General features: G+C 39.3%; 1 protein-coding gene across 2 annotated transcripts in view; it reads left to right on the forward strand.

Annotated features, from left to right (window-relative positions):
- Positions 1-19,433, forward strand: part of cdh16 (cadherin 16, KSP-cadherin) — a 54,239-nt gene that overhangs the window by 24,392 nt on the left and 10,414 nt on the right. For both annotated transcript variants that reach the window (XM_067400594.1, XM_067400593.1), the window contains exons 11-14: positions 246-322; positions 2,547-2,738; positions 7,344-7,585; positions 8,182-8,312. In XM_067400594.1, the coding sequence (XP_067256695.1) occupies positions 246-322; positions 2,547-2,738; positions 7,344-7,585; positions 8,182-8,312 (642 nt within the window). The remainder of the gene's footprint in view (positions 1-245; positions 323-2,546; positions 2,739-7,343; positions 7,586-8,181; positions 8,313-19,433) is intronic.

The following is a 19,433-nucleotide window of genomic DNA, read 5'->3' on the forward strand; positions in this document are numbered from 1 at the left end:
AGTTAGTGTAGTTATGGAGCACAATCTCTGTCATTTTATTGCCCCGACTAATGGCTCTCAAAATGTCACTTCTTTCCACATACAAAGTACGACTACTCCGTCAGCCGACATAAATAATATGCCTAATTTGCTGTCAGACGGCAACATGAGATCTTTTAAGACATTTTATGAACCTTAAATGGCAGTCACTAATGCTGTGATATTGTTAAAATAGATAATTAAAATGTTTTTGACTTGTTCCTCAGGGCTGAACAGCTCCTGCACTGTCATAGTCAAAGTTCTGGATGAAAATAACAACCCACCTATCTTCTCCCATCATGAGGTAAGGGCTGGTTTCAATTTTGTAAATGATATCAATTCTCTTTAGACACTTGATGTTGTTGCTGTCATCCCAGCTTCTCTCTCATACTTTCTTTCTTTTTATCTCTGTGTGTGAGAGTGTATGTACAAGACCTGTGTTCTAGAAAATGTGATTTACAGAGACAGAGGAGATAAAGAGCTTTCAGGGGGAATCCATGCTTTAATCTTGGGCTTATGGACATGTAATAATTTAGCTGTGAGTGTTTCCTTTTTTAGTTTTGAGAACTACAAATGGGCAGTGTTGTGCTATAATAGGATGACACCAATAAGGACAGTTTATTCACATTAATTCTGAATTTCACCAATAATGATCTCAGATCTTCGATTGCTTGCCAGTTAAATGCATTTTTTCAGTCACTTTATTGTGACTTACACATTTGAAATTGAAAAGCAGAGCATAATTTCTAATTATTTTGCTATATTCAAGGTGCCAAATCTCTACCACCACCAAAAAAAAAAATTATATATTATATTATATTATATTATATTATATTATATTATATTATATTATATTATATTATATTATATTATATTATATTATATTATATTATATTATATTATATTATATTATATTATATTATATTATATTATATTGTGAAGCCTAACTCATAGCATTTAAAGGATTGATTTTAGTTTCTCTCTTTTTTTTGCATATGGAATTGACAAATGCATATGGAATTGTAATATGAGCCATTTTTCAGCTGTCAACCAGAACATTAAAGTAATTATCACCTTATCTGTATGGGCCAGAGTGTAATCTCAGTGCATCCATTATTACATTCAGTGAGCAAAAGTAATATACTTTTCTGTGATCTTAATGTAAAGCATTTTTTACAGAACATGTCTGATTCTGCTATTTTTGGAAGAATTTCTTATCCTGAGGTGATGTTCTAAATATGACCGCTTACTAATTTGTAGCGCCGTCTATTTACGGTACATGAGCGCATTCACTTATGCGGAACAGCCTTGAGCACCTTTCTTATGGCATCATCTTTGTTCATTGATGTGGCTGAGTTGAATAATAAACAGTTAGATGGCTGACTAAAATGACTGGAAGAGAGGAGCAAAAGGGGGGATGGAGAGCAGATACAGAACAAAGCGGATGCAGAATGGAGGCAGGCATTGGTCCCTGATTTCTGGAAAACACCCTGCGTGTTTACGCCTACGTGTTGTGAATAATACAGGAGATGTACGTGGGTGCAGACAGAGTGCTGGTGTAAAGATGGAGGGCAGCTGCAGTGGAGGGGTAAAAAAGCGGTCCTGGCTTGAATCCAAGAGGTATATATAGATCCTCTTTGAAAGAATAGGAAGACATGCTCTGTTCTGCATTCTGAAAACATCCATAACTCTTACCTCACTGACTATCTGCCTTTCATTTTCAATATGTATCACATAATTTTGTTGACAATGAAGTTTTTGGTCACCATGATGCAGCCAGAAATTCTTAGATGGATGATGTGAAAGATAAATTGTGCTGAACAGCATCATTTGCAGAAATGAACACGTACGTTTTCTTCTCTGCTGCACTATGTCATGCTGACACATTCAGCTAATATTCGGGTTCCTCTCTTCCTCTGTCTCCTATTTTTCTCTCTCTCTCTCTCTCTCTCTCTCTCTCTCTCTCTCTCTCTCTCTGTGTGTAGGTAGAAACATTTTTGAGAGGGTCATGTCTGTATGTCAGGAGTTTAGTGGTGAACTTCTGGGGGGGTGTTGACAGTCCTTGGTTTGGAGATCAGTGAAAGAGTGACTAACATCTGAATTCAGCACTTCTGAAGACTCTGAAGTTCTTAAAGTCAACAACAATAATGCAAGCGGTCAAGGTTGTCTGGTTAGCATGGTGTCTACCAGCTTCAACTAGATGTTGTAACTATGCCATCTGACTTCAGAAAACATCTTTCTCCATTGACAACATCAAACTAAATGTACACTGATGAGATCGGACAACTGAACACTTTAAACACAGGAAGTTAAGTACTAAGTCAAACAAGGTAATTAATGAAGCACAGCTGAACAGAATGACACAATCAAATCAGGAACCATGACAACAAATACGTACTCAGGCAGGGAGATACTGGAAACAAAGTCCAAAACAAAGTCCAAACACAAAGGAACTGCGACACAGTGCCAATAAAGAACCTTTATTTTGAAGTATCTTAGAAATCTTTCATTTCTTTCTGTCTCTCTAGTATGGACCCTTCCACCTGGCTGAGGACTCTTCAGTGGGCACCACAGTAACTGTAGTGTCAGCATGGGACGCGGATGAGTGGGGTGGAGACAGCTGGCAGGTGGACTACAGACTTGAATCTGGGAATGAAGAGGAGGTTTTTACTCTAGTGACAGACAGACAAACCAATGAAGCTGCCCTCATCCTTGATAAGGTATCATCTCTGCCTGACTAAACTACTGCCATTCATAATGTAGATAAACTTCAAACCAAGTTGCACTTGTTTTGAAGAATGTGCTTTAAAGTACAATCATACTTTTCAACAGTGTTTGAAATGAGGGTTGAGAGTAGCTAATGACTTTTTTTTTTTTTTTTATCTTTCATTGGTCTGTTCTTTTTCACTGAATTAGGGAAAAAATGTTGAGTTATCACCCTGACATAATGTGATTTGTTTTTTGTTTATCCAACTTTTATTCTGAAATTGATGTTCCATTGGAAAGTTCTAAACCCATTCAAGTGAACCACATGCAGAATGGGACTGACACTGGAGATGCTCATTGTCAAATTGTCAAAATGTATGATTGTTCATACTCTTGAGTTACTATAATTATCTCTGTGTTTACCTTCGCTGAACAGTTTCATTTATACACGCTGATATTTTTATAGGTACTGTTAAGTGCATAGATGAGGTTTAAGTGTTAAGTTGTTCCCCATTTAACCCCCAAGAGTTCAAACACTTTTCAAGCAACCTATTTCATGAAAATAAGTTTTTGTTTTTCATTTGTTTCCAAATGCCACTTGGTTAGATCTAGCACAATAAATTTCTTACATTTTTAAATGGGGTTTAGGTTTTCAAATACTTTTTGAGGCCATTGTATAAAAACAATCAGTTAAGTCATTCTTTAGCTGGCCATTCAGCCGGGGCTCAAGGCCTGATCCTCACCATGACCTACATTCCCTCCAGGTGATGCAGTTGTTCCACTGCAGGGTCACCACAAGCGTATGATTAGTGTCACCGATTCCCTTGATCTTAAACTCTGTACACCCTGTCTGTGACATACAACCAGTTTGATCCATTTCTTTTATTCATGTTCTAATAGCTTTACATCAGATTGCAAGCTGGGAGGCGGTGACATTTCAACTGATATACTTGTATGTCAAGGAGCTAAGCCAGTTGTTTACATTGCGTTTATCTGTGTTCTCTTTTACTTTACTCAACTCTCTCATATGTTGTTCTGTCACAGTAATTAAGTAATTGTATTCTTAGTTAGTGCTAATTAGAGTGTGTCATGTTTGCAGCATGGACAGTCAATGCTGGAAACCACATATTTTCTGTATTTTTTTTTTCAGTAGAAGGCATTTTTTTTAAAGAAAACAACATCAGTAACAATTGTAATTTGTTGTTGCCTTGAAGCATGTTAGAGTAGTGGGCTGATGTTTTTACAGTTGTCAGGAGCTATAAACGAGTATAAACAAAGTTTTTTTGTGTTTGACTTTATTGGCTCATTTCTTGCCCATGGTGACAGGTGTGCTGAACTCTCTCATGTATTCTGTGTGCAGCAAAAGGATAACTCATTATTGCAAGGGAAGGGCATAAAGCTTTGTGTAACAATTTTAGAAAATTCATTATTGTAAATTAAAATGATAGAGTTTCTTAAACTGATTTAAAAAAAAAAAAAAAGTGACATTATGACATTTAGACACATCATGACATTGTCAACACTTCAGGCCGGGTGTCCAACAAACTTTTCCAATTGTTTTCAATGGGAGCGCCGTGTTTTTTAAACGCCAGGAGTGTAACGAGGTGCTGAGCGTGTTTTTCACGCTCAAGTTCTGAGCGCTCAGCGTTTTTTTTTTTTTTTTTTTTAACCAGTCGCCTCAAGTTGAAGAATGTTCCAACTTCGAGTAAAATGCTGCGCCTCATCACGGTCACTTTTTAGCTAAAAAAGTCTCGCAGCTTTCATTGGCCAAGGACCACCCAAGAGGACGTTTGACTGACACGTTACGCAACCAATCACAGTTTTTGTCCGCGTTGTGCAAGTTTACTTCAGCCATGGACCCGCAAACTTCACATACTTTTGAAAATCCAGCGTTTAGTTGATCCTGGTAAGCGCTCATTGTCACAGTTGTAAGCATGATGCCATTCTTCTTCCATGAGGGGGTCACGTTATTTGTTTCCAGGCGGACCATTAAAGAATGTGACACAAACGTCTCCCGGACATCCTAGAATTAAACCAACCAGATGACGACTTTGAAATTCCTGAAGCGTTTCCAGTTAAAGGGATAGTTCACCCAAAAATGAAAATTTGATGTTTATCTGCTTACCCCCAGGGCATCCAAGATGTAGAGGACTTTTTTTCTTCAGTCGAACGCAAATTGATTTTTAATTGCAACCGCTGCCGTCTGTCAGTCAAATAATAGCAGTGATTGGGAACTTGAACAATAAGAGTCGAAAAAACTTCCATAGACAAATCCAAATTAAACCCTGCGGCTCGTGACGGCACATTGATGTCCTAAGACACGAAACGATCGGTTTGTGCGAGAAACCGAACAGTATTTATATAATTTTTTTTACCTCTAATACACCACTGTCCAACTTCGTTCAGCTTCCGGCTAGTAAGGTCTGATCGCGCTCTGACAACGGAAGTGATGTCTCGCGCTCATTGAAGTATATGGGCAAGACATCACTTCCGTCATCACAACGCGTTTTTTGACCTCACTAACAGGAAGCTGAACGAAGTTGGACATAGTGGTGTATTAGAGGTAAAAAATATATAAATAATGTTCGGTTTCTCGCACAAACCGATCGTTTCGTGTCTTAGGACATCAATGTGTCGTCACGAGCCGCAGGTTTTAATTTTGATTTGTCTAAGCAAGTTTTATTTACTGTTATAGTTGAAGTTCCCATCTACTGCTGTTATTTGACTGACAGACGGCAGCGGTTGCAGTTAAAAATCATAATTTGCATTCGATTGAAGAAAAAAATGTCACCTACATATTGGATGCACTGGGGGTAAGCAGATAAACATCAAATTTTCATTTTTGGGTGAACTATCCCTTTAAGTATGCCATATGCATTATATATTCAGCCAGCAGTCCGTGGGCGTGACATCTGAGGCTGATACTACTTTTTAGCCATCTGTCCAATCAGAGTGGAGGAGGGCGGGACAAATACAACACTGACCGACCGCCACATTCTGCTTGTACATTGTCAACAGATGACGACAACAACAAGCATAATAACGGAATAAATTAATTTAAAACAAGAACCAGAGCAAATACTTTACTGTTTCTATATAAAAAAAGTCAATACAATGTACAGAAACAAACTATCTGTGAAATGAGGATACTATTGGGATATTCCGTATCATAGCAAGCAAAGCGTTTAAAAGAAAAACCCGGCTGCACTGCCGTAGTGTTCTCAAGCGCTCACAGATGGGTGTTTTCAGCTGGCTAAAAACACTTTGGTGGACATGCGGCCTCACAGTACCACAATGCAAAGTTTCAGATGTATAAATTAGAAGCAGAAAAAGAAGCAGACATGCAGAAAAGCTGAGAAAATAGACAATAATAAGAGTTTGTTTCATGAAGATTGTGATGAGTAGCTTGGGTGGAGGTTGGAAACTCGTTCCACTACAAAAGAACAAGGTTTCTAGAAAGTTTTTGTATTTATTATATAACTTTTTATATCTTTGTTGATTTTTGTGATTTGCAAATACTTTATTCAGAAAGGAAGGGTCTGATTTTTCTGATTTCATAAAGCATGAACCAGCAAGACTGTGTCTTTGTCGAGAAGTGGCCAATGGACTGGTCATCGAACACTTCCACCAGGTTCCTGGCTGTCCTGGTTGCGTTTGTTTTGTAAATCCTAGTTGTTCACTGGCCAGATGATGGGTTGGCATGGGATGACAACTGTAATATTGGCAAAGAATGACAGAACAGCAGGGTCTGGTCAGAATGCTGTCTGCTCTTTAAAATACAAGTGGATAAAGTGGCCTAATGAATTAAATTAAGTGAAATTTGGATTTAATATTACTAGTGGGGAAAACAGCTGTGCTGTTCACTTCCAGTCAATAGCATTAGTCTTTTTTCCTCTCAGTCTGTCTTTCTCGCTCTTTTTTTTCTGGTAACATTAGAACAGATTTAACATTTGCATCACTGACATCGACATTTGTTCTCAATTAAAGTAAGGATTATTTTTGTTGTTGATTTTTCAACAAACACACATTGAAGTGGAAGGGTTGAGAATTAAGTTAATGAGAAATTAAAATGGAAAAGATCAAAACTACTGGTAGGGATAAAAACAACAACAACAACAAAAAAAACAGTATTTTGACATCAGTAATGACATGTCATTACCACCCACTTCCAAATCGACATTTTTTTGCACTCTATTACCTTTTGTATTACAGCTATGTTTTTCTGGAAGACAGCCCAGTGTATGACATGCAGTCAGTGACATCAGCATGTTGTGCGCATCCAGAAAAATGTCTGACCTTCAGTCTGATGAATGACATCACAGCATACAATGGATTACTCAGAACCTGATTTGAACACATTTTACCTTCAGAAATACAGTTTGACACATTGTGATGACTAGTGAGACACTCTCTGATTTTGTGATTTTGTCCTGGTCTACAGTGTGCTAGTACAGATTAAGGGAGCTGCTTGTGAAAATCAGAGCACTGCTTTTTGTTCTTTATTTTTATTTTCATAATTACAGAGTGGCAGTATTTTCTCTTGAAACCATCCTTCAAGCATGGCAAATAAATAAATATGTGATGTACTAACAGTGTGTTTATTGGTCACTTGTGTGTAGGTGCTGGACTTTGAGCGGGAGAATGAGTACATACTGGTACTGAGCGCTCAGAACCCAGTTGCTCTGGTGCGAGGCAGATACGGACCAGCATCCACAGCCACTGTTACCATTTTTATTGATGACATCAACGAAGGTCCCGTTTTATCTCAAAGCCACTATGAAGTCACTGTCAGAGAGGGGGAAGAGCCAGGACGTGTTATTGCCACAATCAGAGGTTATGACCCTGACTCTCATCCAATCAGGTAAAGTGACATTTCACTAATTTAAATAAGTAGTAAATATAACCACCAGTCATAATTCACATGGTATCTATACTTCAATTCATGCCCTGAAACAATTTGTCTCACTAATAAATTCAATGCTTAATCTAGATATTTCCACTTGCTTTCAGTTTATTAGGGACAAAGGATAATATTAATTCATAAACGGTGTTAATGTATTCATAGTAAACAGATTTTATTTGGGAAAATTGGAGGACTGTTATTCTTATTTCCTTTTTTCTTTTTTCTTTTTTTTTCTTTTTTTTGGTTACACAGGTTTCACAGAATTATATACCCATTTCCAAATCATATAATTATCTACATAAATCTGTTACCACAAATGCCACATTTTCAAAATCTAAAATGCAGAGAAGTTTTTTTTTGTTTGTTTGTTTGTTTTTTAGTTAAGGAATTTATACTGATCCACATCCCATGTAATCACATGACATTGGCTAAATTCATAAAACCCTGCATGTCTTACCATGTCGTATTTTTTGTATTATATTCCATAATGTTATAATTGTTAGATTAGTAAAGAGAATTATATGACATTCAAACTCTGCCTGTTCTTTCCTCAGGTATTCGCTGAGAGGAGATACTAAGAAATATTTCTCCATTGGCAAGTACTCAGGAGAGCTCAAGACGGTCCAGGCATTAGACAGAGAGGAGAACAGCACCTACACCATGGAGGTGGTGGCTGAAGATGGGCGTAAGATATTTTTCTCCCTCCTCATGCTGTGCATTCACTGTGGAGGGCTGTCAATTCATGTTGTTTGTTTGAATAAACATGTCCATCAAACTGAAGTTATTATACAGAGCAAGTGCAAGAAAAAGAGGCTATCAATGCAAGACATCTGGGAAAATCAACATCCCTCAGCTTTCTCTTTTTTAAAATCATCAGTGCTGCCGAGACACTTGACATTTCAAAACGCTGTGACAGGCTCTTTTCAGTATCAAACCTCATAGAAAATTCTGGACCACATCCACATGCTGTGAGAGAAATCTCAGACACTGTAAGTAGCGGTGAATGAGTCACCAGTTGAGATGTTGCAGCATGTGTGTGGGGTACATAATTCCACATTCGCACCTGAACTGAGGGAGCAGATCAAAGACTATAAGGTGTGAAGGTCACACAGATCACCCTCTAATTACCTTCTTCCCCATCACTGCTCTCAGATGAGAAATCAGTCCAGTCCAAAATGCTCAGTCACAAATGTTTATGGGGGAGAAAGAAAGGAGAGAGATGAGATTAGATGAGATGAGAACAAGAGATATGACTCACTCCTGGTCCTGTGTTGTCATAAGAGGAGAGAGAAATTAAGAAACTATAAATTAAAGGCAAAAACAATACACATACCTCGGTATAAGCGAGCTTCTGACCTTCAAGAAATTTACTGTATTGTACTATATATTTTTTTTCTTGTAATTTAGTGTTGTTGTTGTTGTTGTTGTGTATTTATTTATTTTTTAAAGCATACCAAAACATTTTGCAATACTATAAAGAAAAACCTATTAGACCACTATTACCCTCATAACCCTTCCCTCACCCAGGTCATTGCACTCTACAGGACAGATAAACATAATACAAGATAGACATAAATAAAAAGGGAAAAAGTAAATACATAAAAATAACCGATAGATAAATAAAGCTGCAAGTAGCAATGAAAGGGCCCTCGCACCCAGGGGCCACCACCACCACCCTGTGGCCTTAGGAAAACTGTGAATAGTGGGTGACATGCATGTAAGCGAGTAAATACAGTTGAAATATGGTCATTTCGATGTGCCACACTTCCTGTTGCCAACAGGTGGCACTGTGACTATTACTGAATATTGCCATATAGATGTCTTCTGGCTAAGACTATTATTAATCATGTGAAGTTTGGAGCAGATCGGACATCGTTTGCCTGAGTTACAACAACTTTCCTGTTAATCGCAAATATTAGCACTTAGCCAAGAGTTGCATGATTTAACGTGTTTCTAGTATGGTACTTCATGGTTTCTAGTTTGGTACTTCATGGCATATTTAAATGTGTTTCTGGGAGTGAATTATTGTGCAAAGCATGCCATTTCCTGTTGTCAGCAGGTGGCGCTATAACTAACCGAATATTGGCATAGAGATGTCTTCAGGCCAGGACTCATGTGAAACAGGTGAAGTTTGGGGCAGATCGAACACTGCATTCCTGAGTTACAACAACTCCCTGTTTCATGGCGAAACATCGAAATTTGTCAGGCCGCTACAGACACGCCTTTCAGTGAAAAACTCAAGATCTTCGCAAAATAACGTTGTCAAGGCCTTTAATTAGATTAGACTAACAAACTCCTCCTAGAGCTTTAATCAGAAAAATGTCATATTTGGTCAAAGTACAACATCTGGAAATGGCAAAAATTTTGCAGAGAAAATTCTAAATATCTCACTTCCTGTTGGGTTTTCAGGTTTTGCCCCCAGGGACTTGTTTGCAGGTGTTGGGCTGGTACATGTGTCTACAGAATATCATACCTGTACGTGAAACTTAGTGCGAAGGGTGCTTTATTGAAATTTTGTAGGTGGTGTTATTGAGCCATTTTGCCACACCTAATTCAGAAACTGATATCTAACGTACATTTTGACCTCTTCTGATGTGTGTGCAAAGTTTCATGAGTTTTCGAGCATGTTTAAGCCCTCAAAAATACGATTCATTTCGGAGAAGAAGAATTGACTGAGCAATTACAATAGGGTCCTCGCACCACCGGTGCTTGGGCCATAAAAATATAAAATATTAACGATAATATTATACGATAATACAGCAGAAGCAGTAACTGCAAATTAAGTTTCCAAAATTTCTTTGTCTTGGTGGAAGAATTGGATATCTATAGTCAAAGACACAGGTTTAGCGTGATTAGTCCTCTCAGATGACAGTTCCAGATATAGTATTTCCAATAAAGAATGTAGCCAGTGTTTAGAACAGTGTTTCTCAAACTTTTTCTGCCATTCCCCACTTTGGAGGTGGGGAAGGGTTCCGAGCCCCACCTGTCCCCAATTGCCCCAACAAAATGTTAATAAAATAGGCTTCAAGTTTAACTGTTAAAATGTTTTAACATTTATTTTACTAACATCACATTTTAAAAACATAACATCAAATAACTGCATTTAAAACTTTCAAATAGAGAAATTAAAAGTGCAATTATATTATCACTTTGCATTATTAATTTATAATAATTAATAATTTATTATTATTTTAAAATTATAAATTAAATTCTTTTTTTTTACGTGACCATTATTTTAGAATGTTTCCATGGCGACGTGTCATGCTCACGTCACGTGACACACCGCAGCCACAACTGTATGACAGATTTAACGCTTTTATTTTGTTTCTCCTTTTATATTCAAAATATTTACAAACTGGCTTTACCATGTCATCAACTATCTGATATTCCGATTCTCAAATATGTGTAAGTGAGAGTGTTTTGTCCTTTAAATACATTAATAAATTATCTTGATCTATAACGCGAGATGGGCACCACCATGTTTGTTTGCGCAGCTGTTCGCTGAGCCCTGTCAGTCGGATTAGCACGTAAATTCATCAGTTTCTCCCGAAATCCATGTAAGTAAGTGGCCGGTGATCTAGGAGAAAAATAGTGTAAACTGTATAGTTACTTACACTATGCGTGTCTGATATGAATAAAACACGTCGGCAAATTATATTTGAACTGATTGTTACTGCTGCTTCCATAGACATCAGTGTGTATTTTACAAAATCTAAATGTATTGTTTTACTAGTACTTATGTATATTTAAATGTCTGAAACCTAAAATAACCATTATGTTGTTGAAAACACTGCATAGTTGTGATAAATAACAAGCGCTGAGCGCATCAGTCTCTGGCTCAGCAGAGTGGCCTCTGGATGAGCGAGGGAGTCACCTCTGGACTCTGGACGAGCGAGGGAGTCACCTCTGGACTCTGGACGAGCGAGGGATTCACCTCTGGACTCTGGACGAGCAAGGGAGTGGCCTGTGGCCTCTGGACGAGCGAGGGAGTGGCCTCTGGACTCTGGACCAGGGAGGGAGTCGCCTCTGGACTCTGGTCAGGGGCTGGATTCGGTTCTGGCCAGAAGTCTATCAGCCATAGGTCCTCCATACTCTCTGGAGAGGCATGGCGGCCATCTTGACTGAGGGCTCATGCATGGCGGCAGCCATTTTGGCTGTGGGCTCAGCCGTGGCAGTGGCCATCTTGACTGAGGGCTCATGCGTGGCGGTGGCCATCTTGGGACAAGACTCTTGGGCTGGGTAAAACTGGTTACTTTAATAAGCTGATATTAGTCAGCTTACTGGTGTGCATGTAAACATGCTCAATGATACCATTTAAAATTAGGGCAAATATATTTTATCAGTAAAGAATCTAGCTTTTTCCAATAGTTTACTGGTGGGGAGAGAGAAAGCATTGAGCTAATAAAATTAATGCGGTGCAGAAAATTCATTTTTTTTTATTGTAGATATTTGGGCAGATGGCGATGAAGGCAGACACATCCATCTTATCAGACCCAACTTTGCCAAAATTGACATGTAATTAACTTCTGAAATGAGGGGTGAAGCTCAATCCCTAAATATTTGACTTGTGTTGATATCTGAATATTATTTGGAATAGAGAAATTAAAACCATTCGAATTGAGAGGATTCAAAATAGTTTTAGAATGATTCATTTTAAAACTAGATAGTTTGCCAAATTCATCTATGATTTGGAGGGCAATAGGAAGTGAGTGTTGTAGATCAAATAAAAACAATAAAGTATCATCTGCATATAAAGAGATAGAATGGATTGATGAACCTAACTGAATTGGAGTAATACGTTTACACCGTCTAACGAACTGCGGCAGAGGTTCTATTGATAAGTCGAACATGAGGGGAGAAAGCAGGCACCCCTGTCTCATGCCTCTGCAAATATTAAAAGTGTCTGAGATGAGTCCTGGCCATGGGATTAGTGTATAGTGTTTGTATCATTCTAATGAACTGGTCACCGAAATTGAACTTTTTCAACGGATGCCATAAATAGCTCCATTATAGCTGATCAAATGCTTTTTCGCCATCAATAAATTGGAGGCCACTGGCTGTTTGTAATTTCCTGGATTCGGCAATGATATGTAACACTCGGCGAATGTTATCTGAAGCCTGTTACAGATAATCATGTTTCCGTTTTCCCCTGTGACCTAGTTTCCCCATTCTGTTCATTATTTCATTTGCTGCACCTGTGTCTAATTATCCCATCACCTTGTTAAGTTCCCTTTGTTTGATACTTGTATTTAAGCCCTGTGTTCACCCTCATTCCTGGTCCGTTTTCGTCTGTGTAAGGTTGTTTATTCTACATGTTATCATTAAAGCCTGTATTCTTCAACTCTCCTTTGTTTAACCTGGTGTTTATCAACTGTGACAGAAGAACGGACCAATACCGATTATAGACTTACACCAAAAGGTTTCTAGATCTGGCGTGCCGTACCAACATCCCAGACGAAACGCTGAGTGTTTTTTTTTTTTTCTATATGAGCCTCAGCAGAACGTCAAGAGCTCGTCTGCCTGGTGTGGGTCCTCGGGGGAATTTCGCAGAGTACGTGGAGTGGGTGCTGGTGAACTGTGACTCTCCATTCACCATCGCCATCGCTGAAGAAGTCACCAGTCCCACTCCCCATCCAGAGTTCAGCCTGCCTTCACCCAGCAACACGGGTCAGCCAGAGCCCACCGCAGATGGAGGTAATCAGCCTGCCGCAAGAAACGAGCCGGAGCTGACAAATGGGACCGAGTTTCACTTCACCCCAGAGCTGGAGTCCTGAGGACAGACGTCTGATCAGGTGTGTGAGCCGGCAACAACGTGCGCCAACGTGAGAGTCCTCGTGGAGTTCGAGGGGATGGAGTGGAGCTCCGCCCACACTCCCACCACAGAGGGTGAGCAAGTGCTGGACAATTTTTCTTTTTATGAGGACTGTAGTGAAGAGGAAGATCCCCTGTGTCTCCTACCCCCACTGGTCCCGTCCAGCCTAGAACTGTCCGTCTCCCCGCTGGTCCCGTCCAGCCTAGAACTGTCCGTCTCCCCGCTGGTCCCGTCCAGCCCTGCGTCTTCTTTGGTCCCTCCCAGCCTCCCTCTCCCGCCTCCCTCTCCCGCCTCATCTCCAGATACCATCAAGCTCCTCTGCCCAGTCGCCGCTGTATCATGCCGGTACCTCAGTGTCTCCTTCACCACCCCTCTGTGGTGTGCAGTAACTTCGGGCCAGCCATTCTACAGCGCCGTCTGGACGCCTGGGCCCCTTGGCTCCGCCTCCTGCCTCGGATCCAGTTTCTCCACCTCGGCCCATCGTCCAGACTCCTCCGCCATGGCTCCTTCTCCATCGGCTTCGTCTCCATCAGTCCTACCCACGGTTTCGTAGAGGAATTCTACACCATGGCTCCTCCCTCCCTCGACTCCGCCGTGGATCACCATCCTGGCTGGACTCTGGAGTCTCCATCTACTCATCCTGCTCCTGGTCTCCCCCTGGCTCGTCCCACCCTCCACGCCCCCTTGGACTATAGTTTCTGTTACATGAAGTGTGTTCGACATCGGCTCAGCAGGATGTAACCGATCGGTGAGATTAGCCGCGTGCAGGCAGGGAGGAGCTTAAAACGGAGACGTGAAGTCGGACACATTCTGCTTCCCGTAGTGACGCTCACGCTGCGTTTGCATCGGTTTGCATACTTTATCATAGCTGAAGTGAAATAAATGCAATATTTGACTAATACACTGTTTCAGAGACCTTTTCATTCAAAACTTTATGTACTGCTTACAGCGTCTGTTTCTACAAGAATGAAGTTCAACATAAGCATATGTTATTTAAATACCAATGTAGTGGGGTCTTTGTTTTTTATCAGTTTTATTTTGATAAACATGACACAATACAACATCGCGACTACATGAAAAGAGCTTTAACTGTTATAAAAACACAGATTTTTGAGCATTAGTGGAGCTGAAGGCATGACAATAAACACAAGTGATCGTTGTCATGCGGTGAATCCGGCCAATCATGAAACAGCTGTGTGTCGTCATTAGCGCTCGCGCAGCTCCTCAAGAAACTGCGCTGGCTAACTCATGCAGCTGATCTCGAATCGCTCTCACAGTACTTTAAAGCCATACGTCATAGTCACATGACTTCAGCGCTGTCTCAAGTCAGACAACATTTCTTACTGGCATGCACTGCTTCAAGTCAGCCGCTGATCAGTCTTTGCGGCACTGCATCAAGTTGAACAAGCCTATGGACTCTTTTCTTTTGTGTCTTTATTTTACTCCGCCCTCTTCCAGAACCCCCTCCCTCCATCCCTCCTCTGGACTCTTACGGCGCGAGGACGCTCCTATCCGGGAGGGGGCGAACTGTTACAGATCCTCATGTTTCCGTTTTCCCCTGTGACCTAGTTTCCTCATTCTGTTCATTTGCTGCACCTGTGTCTAATCATCCCCTCACCTTGTTAAAGGGATAGTTCACCCAAAAATGAAAATTTGTGCGAGAAACCGAACAGTATTTATATAATTTTTTTAACTCTAATACACCACTATGTCCAACCGCGTGCAGCACTCGTTAGTAAGGTCTGATCACGCTCTGACAACGGCAGTGATGTCTCGCTCTCATTGAAGTATATGTGCAAGACTTGTATTTAAGCCCTGTATTCACCCTCATTCCTGGTCCGTTCTCGTCTGTGTAAGGTTGTGTTTATTCTAAGTGTTATCATTAAAGCCTGTATTCTTCAACTCTCCTTCGTTTAACCTGGTGTTTGTTACCAACTGTGACAAAGCCAGACGTCCTGTAATAAATCCTGATTGATCTGGGTCAACTAATTTAAGTATTACTGACTGTAGATGTTTGGCAATAACTTTAGCATAAATCTTAACATCGTCATTAATCAAGGAGATGGGCCTGTATTTAGAACAGTCCGAATGGTTTTTGCCAGGTTTAGGTAGAACCGAAATTAGAGCTGTATTGAGGTCTTTGTAAAAAAATTGGCCTTTGAATATGGTTTAATTTATAATGTAACCAAATGTGGCCAAGTAGATCCCACAGCACCACTTATAAATCTATCAGAAGGCCATTGATTCCCAGGGACTTTTCTTTATTTGAACATAACACTGTATTATGTAGTTCTTCTAAAGTAATTTCAGAGTCAAGGCTGTCAGCTTCCTCCTTTTGAAAGTATGTTTAATTTCAACTTATTTAACTGGTCATTACTGGGTTGCCATTCTGAGGTATATAATTTGAATGTTTTATTGATATCTGTGGGATGTAAGGTGAGACCATTTTTTGAACTTTTGATTGCTTGGATGTTAAAGGGGACCTATTATGCAAAATTCACTTATGCATGGTGTTTGGAAATAAATGTGTGTTGGCAGTGTGTGTACAGAACCACCCTATAGTGATAAAAATCCACCCACTCCTTTTTTTTTTTTTTTTTTTTTTAAATCCCCATAAATCATAAGCAGTGTCTCAGAACAAGCCGTTTCCAGATCCCTGGCAGTATGATGTCACAAAAGCCACAGGCCCCACCCACGAATAATGACAGACACTGACGTTTGAATGTCTCCCAAGCGTTTTGTGTTTGGTGTTCTGTAGCTGGATGGATTAATCCACATAGCTCTCTTCATTTACTACCTAAATCTGAGCTGCTGAAAATTAGGTGGATTAAAGGGATAGTTCACCCAAAAATTTAAATTTGATGTTTATCTACTTACCCCCAGCGCATCCAAGATGTAGGTGAATTTTTTTCTTCAGTAGAACACAAATGATGATTTTTAACTGCAACCGTTGCCATCTGTCAGTCAAATAATGCGTGTCAATGGGAACTCGATCAATAAGAGTCGAAAAACATGCACAGACAAATCCAAATTAAACCCTGCGGCTCATGACGACACATTGATGTCCTAAGACACGAAAAGATCGGTTTGTGCGAGAAACCGAACTCGCTTAGTGAGGTCTGATCGCGCTCTGATTACGGTAGTGATGTCTCGCGCTTATACTTCAATGAGCGCTAGACATCACTGCCATTGTCAGAGCGCGATCAGACCTCACAAAACGAGTGCTGAACGCAGTGTGTATATATATATATATATATATATATATATATATATATATATATATATATATATATATATATTTTATATATATGTATAATATATATAGAGAGAGAGAGAGAGAGAGTTCGGTTTCCCTTTCTAATTCCCCACATCTTCTCTCTAATACAGATAGTTGTTTAAGATAGTTCTTTTTAAGTCTAGTGGAAAAGGAGATAGCATTGTTCCTTAAAAACCCTTTGATGGACGGCCATAACATTTCTTGATTGGAAACAGAGTCCTGGTTTAATTTGATAAATTCAATCAGTCCTGCTCTGTTACGTAAGAAAGTCTTCATTTTGCAGCAAAAACATATTAAATCTTCATCTGGATGGTTTACAGGTTGTATTTATCTAAAAATGTGCTAATACAGCATTATGATCCGAAACACTTTGGTAGAAATTCAACATTGATTAGACCTGAAAGTAGTGATTATGAAATGAAAATATAATCAATTCTTGAGAATGATTTGTTGTTTGGGGAAAATAGGTGTAATCCTTAGCTGCTGGATTATGTAGTGAACAATCTCAACACTGTAGAAGACTGCTATTGCACTACTGAAACTGAAGGATTGGAACGGTCCAAACAAAAAACAAAACAAAGATAGTCCTGAGTGCTTTATGTCCCTAAGTGCCCCCTCCCTTTCCCTCTCCTATATCCCTCCTTTAGCAAATGTCTGTGGTGGTGGCAAGGCAATGTCTAAACACTATTCACCTTATTAGCCCCCTATGAATTTAACAATTAAGGAAATTAAATTTATAGAATGAATATTTCCAAACTAAGAAAAATGCAACAATTTTTAAAACTTGATTATGGCAACCATATCCATAACAACCATAACAAACTGCACATGAAAATTGTTTAAAATAGATTTTGAAACAAAATTCAATTATATGGAAATAAGAGTAGTTACCATTTCACTTTGGTGAACTGAAACACAAGTGTACACTGAAAAAGTCTTTGATCCATGTATTGCACAGGTTTATCTGCAAAGACATTACAAGTTTCTTTAGTCAGCCTCCTCCATTTCCTCCTGAAGCAGGAAGTTTAAAGATCTTCCAGCAGTAGGTACCGTTGCTGCATCAAGACCCTTGAGATATTTTTCAGGGTCCTCCGGAGATTCAAATAAGTATTTCTGACCCTTATGGGTGACCTGCAGCGATGCTGGGTAGATCAGGAAAGTTTCAGCGCCTTTCTGGTGAAGCTTGAATCTTACGGCCAAAAACGCCTTCCTCTTTTGCGGCGTCTCATGACTGTAATCAGCATAGAATTCCAGGCGCGCTCCTCCGGGTTTTGCTTTCCGGGCTCCTTGAAGGATGGCTTGCCTGTCAGGATAGGGAAGGAGCCAGAATATTAAGGTGAGTTGAAGTTTGAGTAACATATACTCGATGAGCTCTATCGATCTGGATCAGGCTTGAGCCATATGGTCGGGGATCCATTCCTGTTGGTAGATTAACCAGGCGGACATTGTTGCATTGTGACTGGTCTTCGAGGTCGTTGCATTTCTGTTGCTTCGTTCGAGCTGTGTTCGGTTTGTGAAAACTGCCTTGAAGATCATCCACTTTTGTTGTGATCAACGTCATACCTTTAATCAGTGAATCCAGAGAGACATGGATTTTGAAGTTGTAAAACAATGACGTTATCTTTCCTCATTGTGAAAAATTCCTTCAATTAGGAGGTTTTAGTCTGGAGCCTAGTGCTGTGCAGCCATCTTGCAGCGCGTGCCACCGGAAGTCTGCCCAGGCTGAGGGTTTCAAAGCTGTAGGAAGGAATTTACATGCTTTTCAGAAATGTATATGTATGAATATTTAAAAAAAACAAAACAATGAAAGTAATTATTTACAATTATTTATTCAGAAAATAATGCATAATTATATAAAGATGCTGAATATTAAAATCTGTTTACAAAGTAGGCTTAAAATGCAAAAACTCATTAAAAAATACATGGCCTAATTAAACCAGTATTTCCACTTGCCATTGTGCAGTGTTTACTACAGTAAAGTTGACCAAGTGGATCTCTGAGCTGGTGTGACTGAGTTGAGGCAAGGCTAATTTGAATATTCATGGTTTTGCATATACTAAATAAAGCAAGGGTGTAGAGTTAGCTATTTTAAGGCATGAATAAAAAAAATAAAAATTAAAAAAAAAAATCAACCAAACCAAATAATGTCATTTGGTGATCATAGATGAGTTAGAAATCCCTTTTCAAATTAGTTTTTGTTTTATAATAATAGCTCGCTCTTGGTAAAACATGACTGGTGCCATTGAGCTTTGTAGAACTAATCTCAATCTGCACAGCCTTTAATGTATCCCCTGACCAATATTTAGCATCAGGTTAATGCCAGCTTTAAATGTGTACTGCAGTGAAGAAACAGCATCTTTGTCATACCAACAGCTTAAATCCACTAAACACTGACTGGAGTTGCATCTCTCTTTATAGATTAATAATGCATGGCTTGATCCACTGTATAATGGAGCTTTTGTGGTGTAGTGTGTGAAACTTGTGTGGATTTTTAGTATAGTATATTTTTAGTATACAGTTTGTCATCATTTACTCCATGTCGTTCCAAACATGCGTGACTTTCTTTTTTCCGTGTAACATAAAAGATGATATTATTTTGTTATATTTTGATATATTGATATCTTTTGTTGTCCATACAATGGTCATTTTTGGGTGAACTATAAGAGTTTTTGACACAGTAAAATACTAAAATAAACAGACTAAATACACACTATACA

This window comes from Chanodichthys erythropterus, chromosome 11, assembly GCF_024489055.1.
Source record: "Chanodichthys erythropterus isolate Z2021 chromosome 11, ASM2448905v1, whole genome shotgun sequence".
NCBI classification, from domain to species: Eukaryota; Metazoa; Chordata; class Actinopteri; order Cypriniformes; family Xenocyprididae; genus Chanodichthys; species Chanodichthys erythropterus.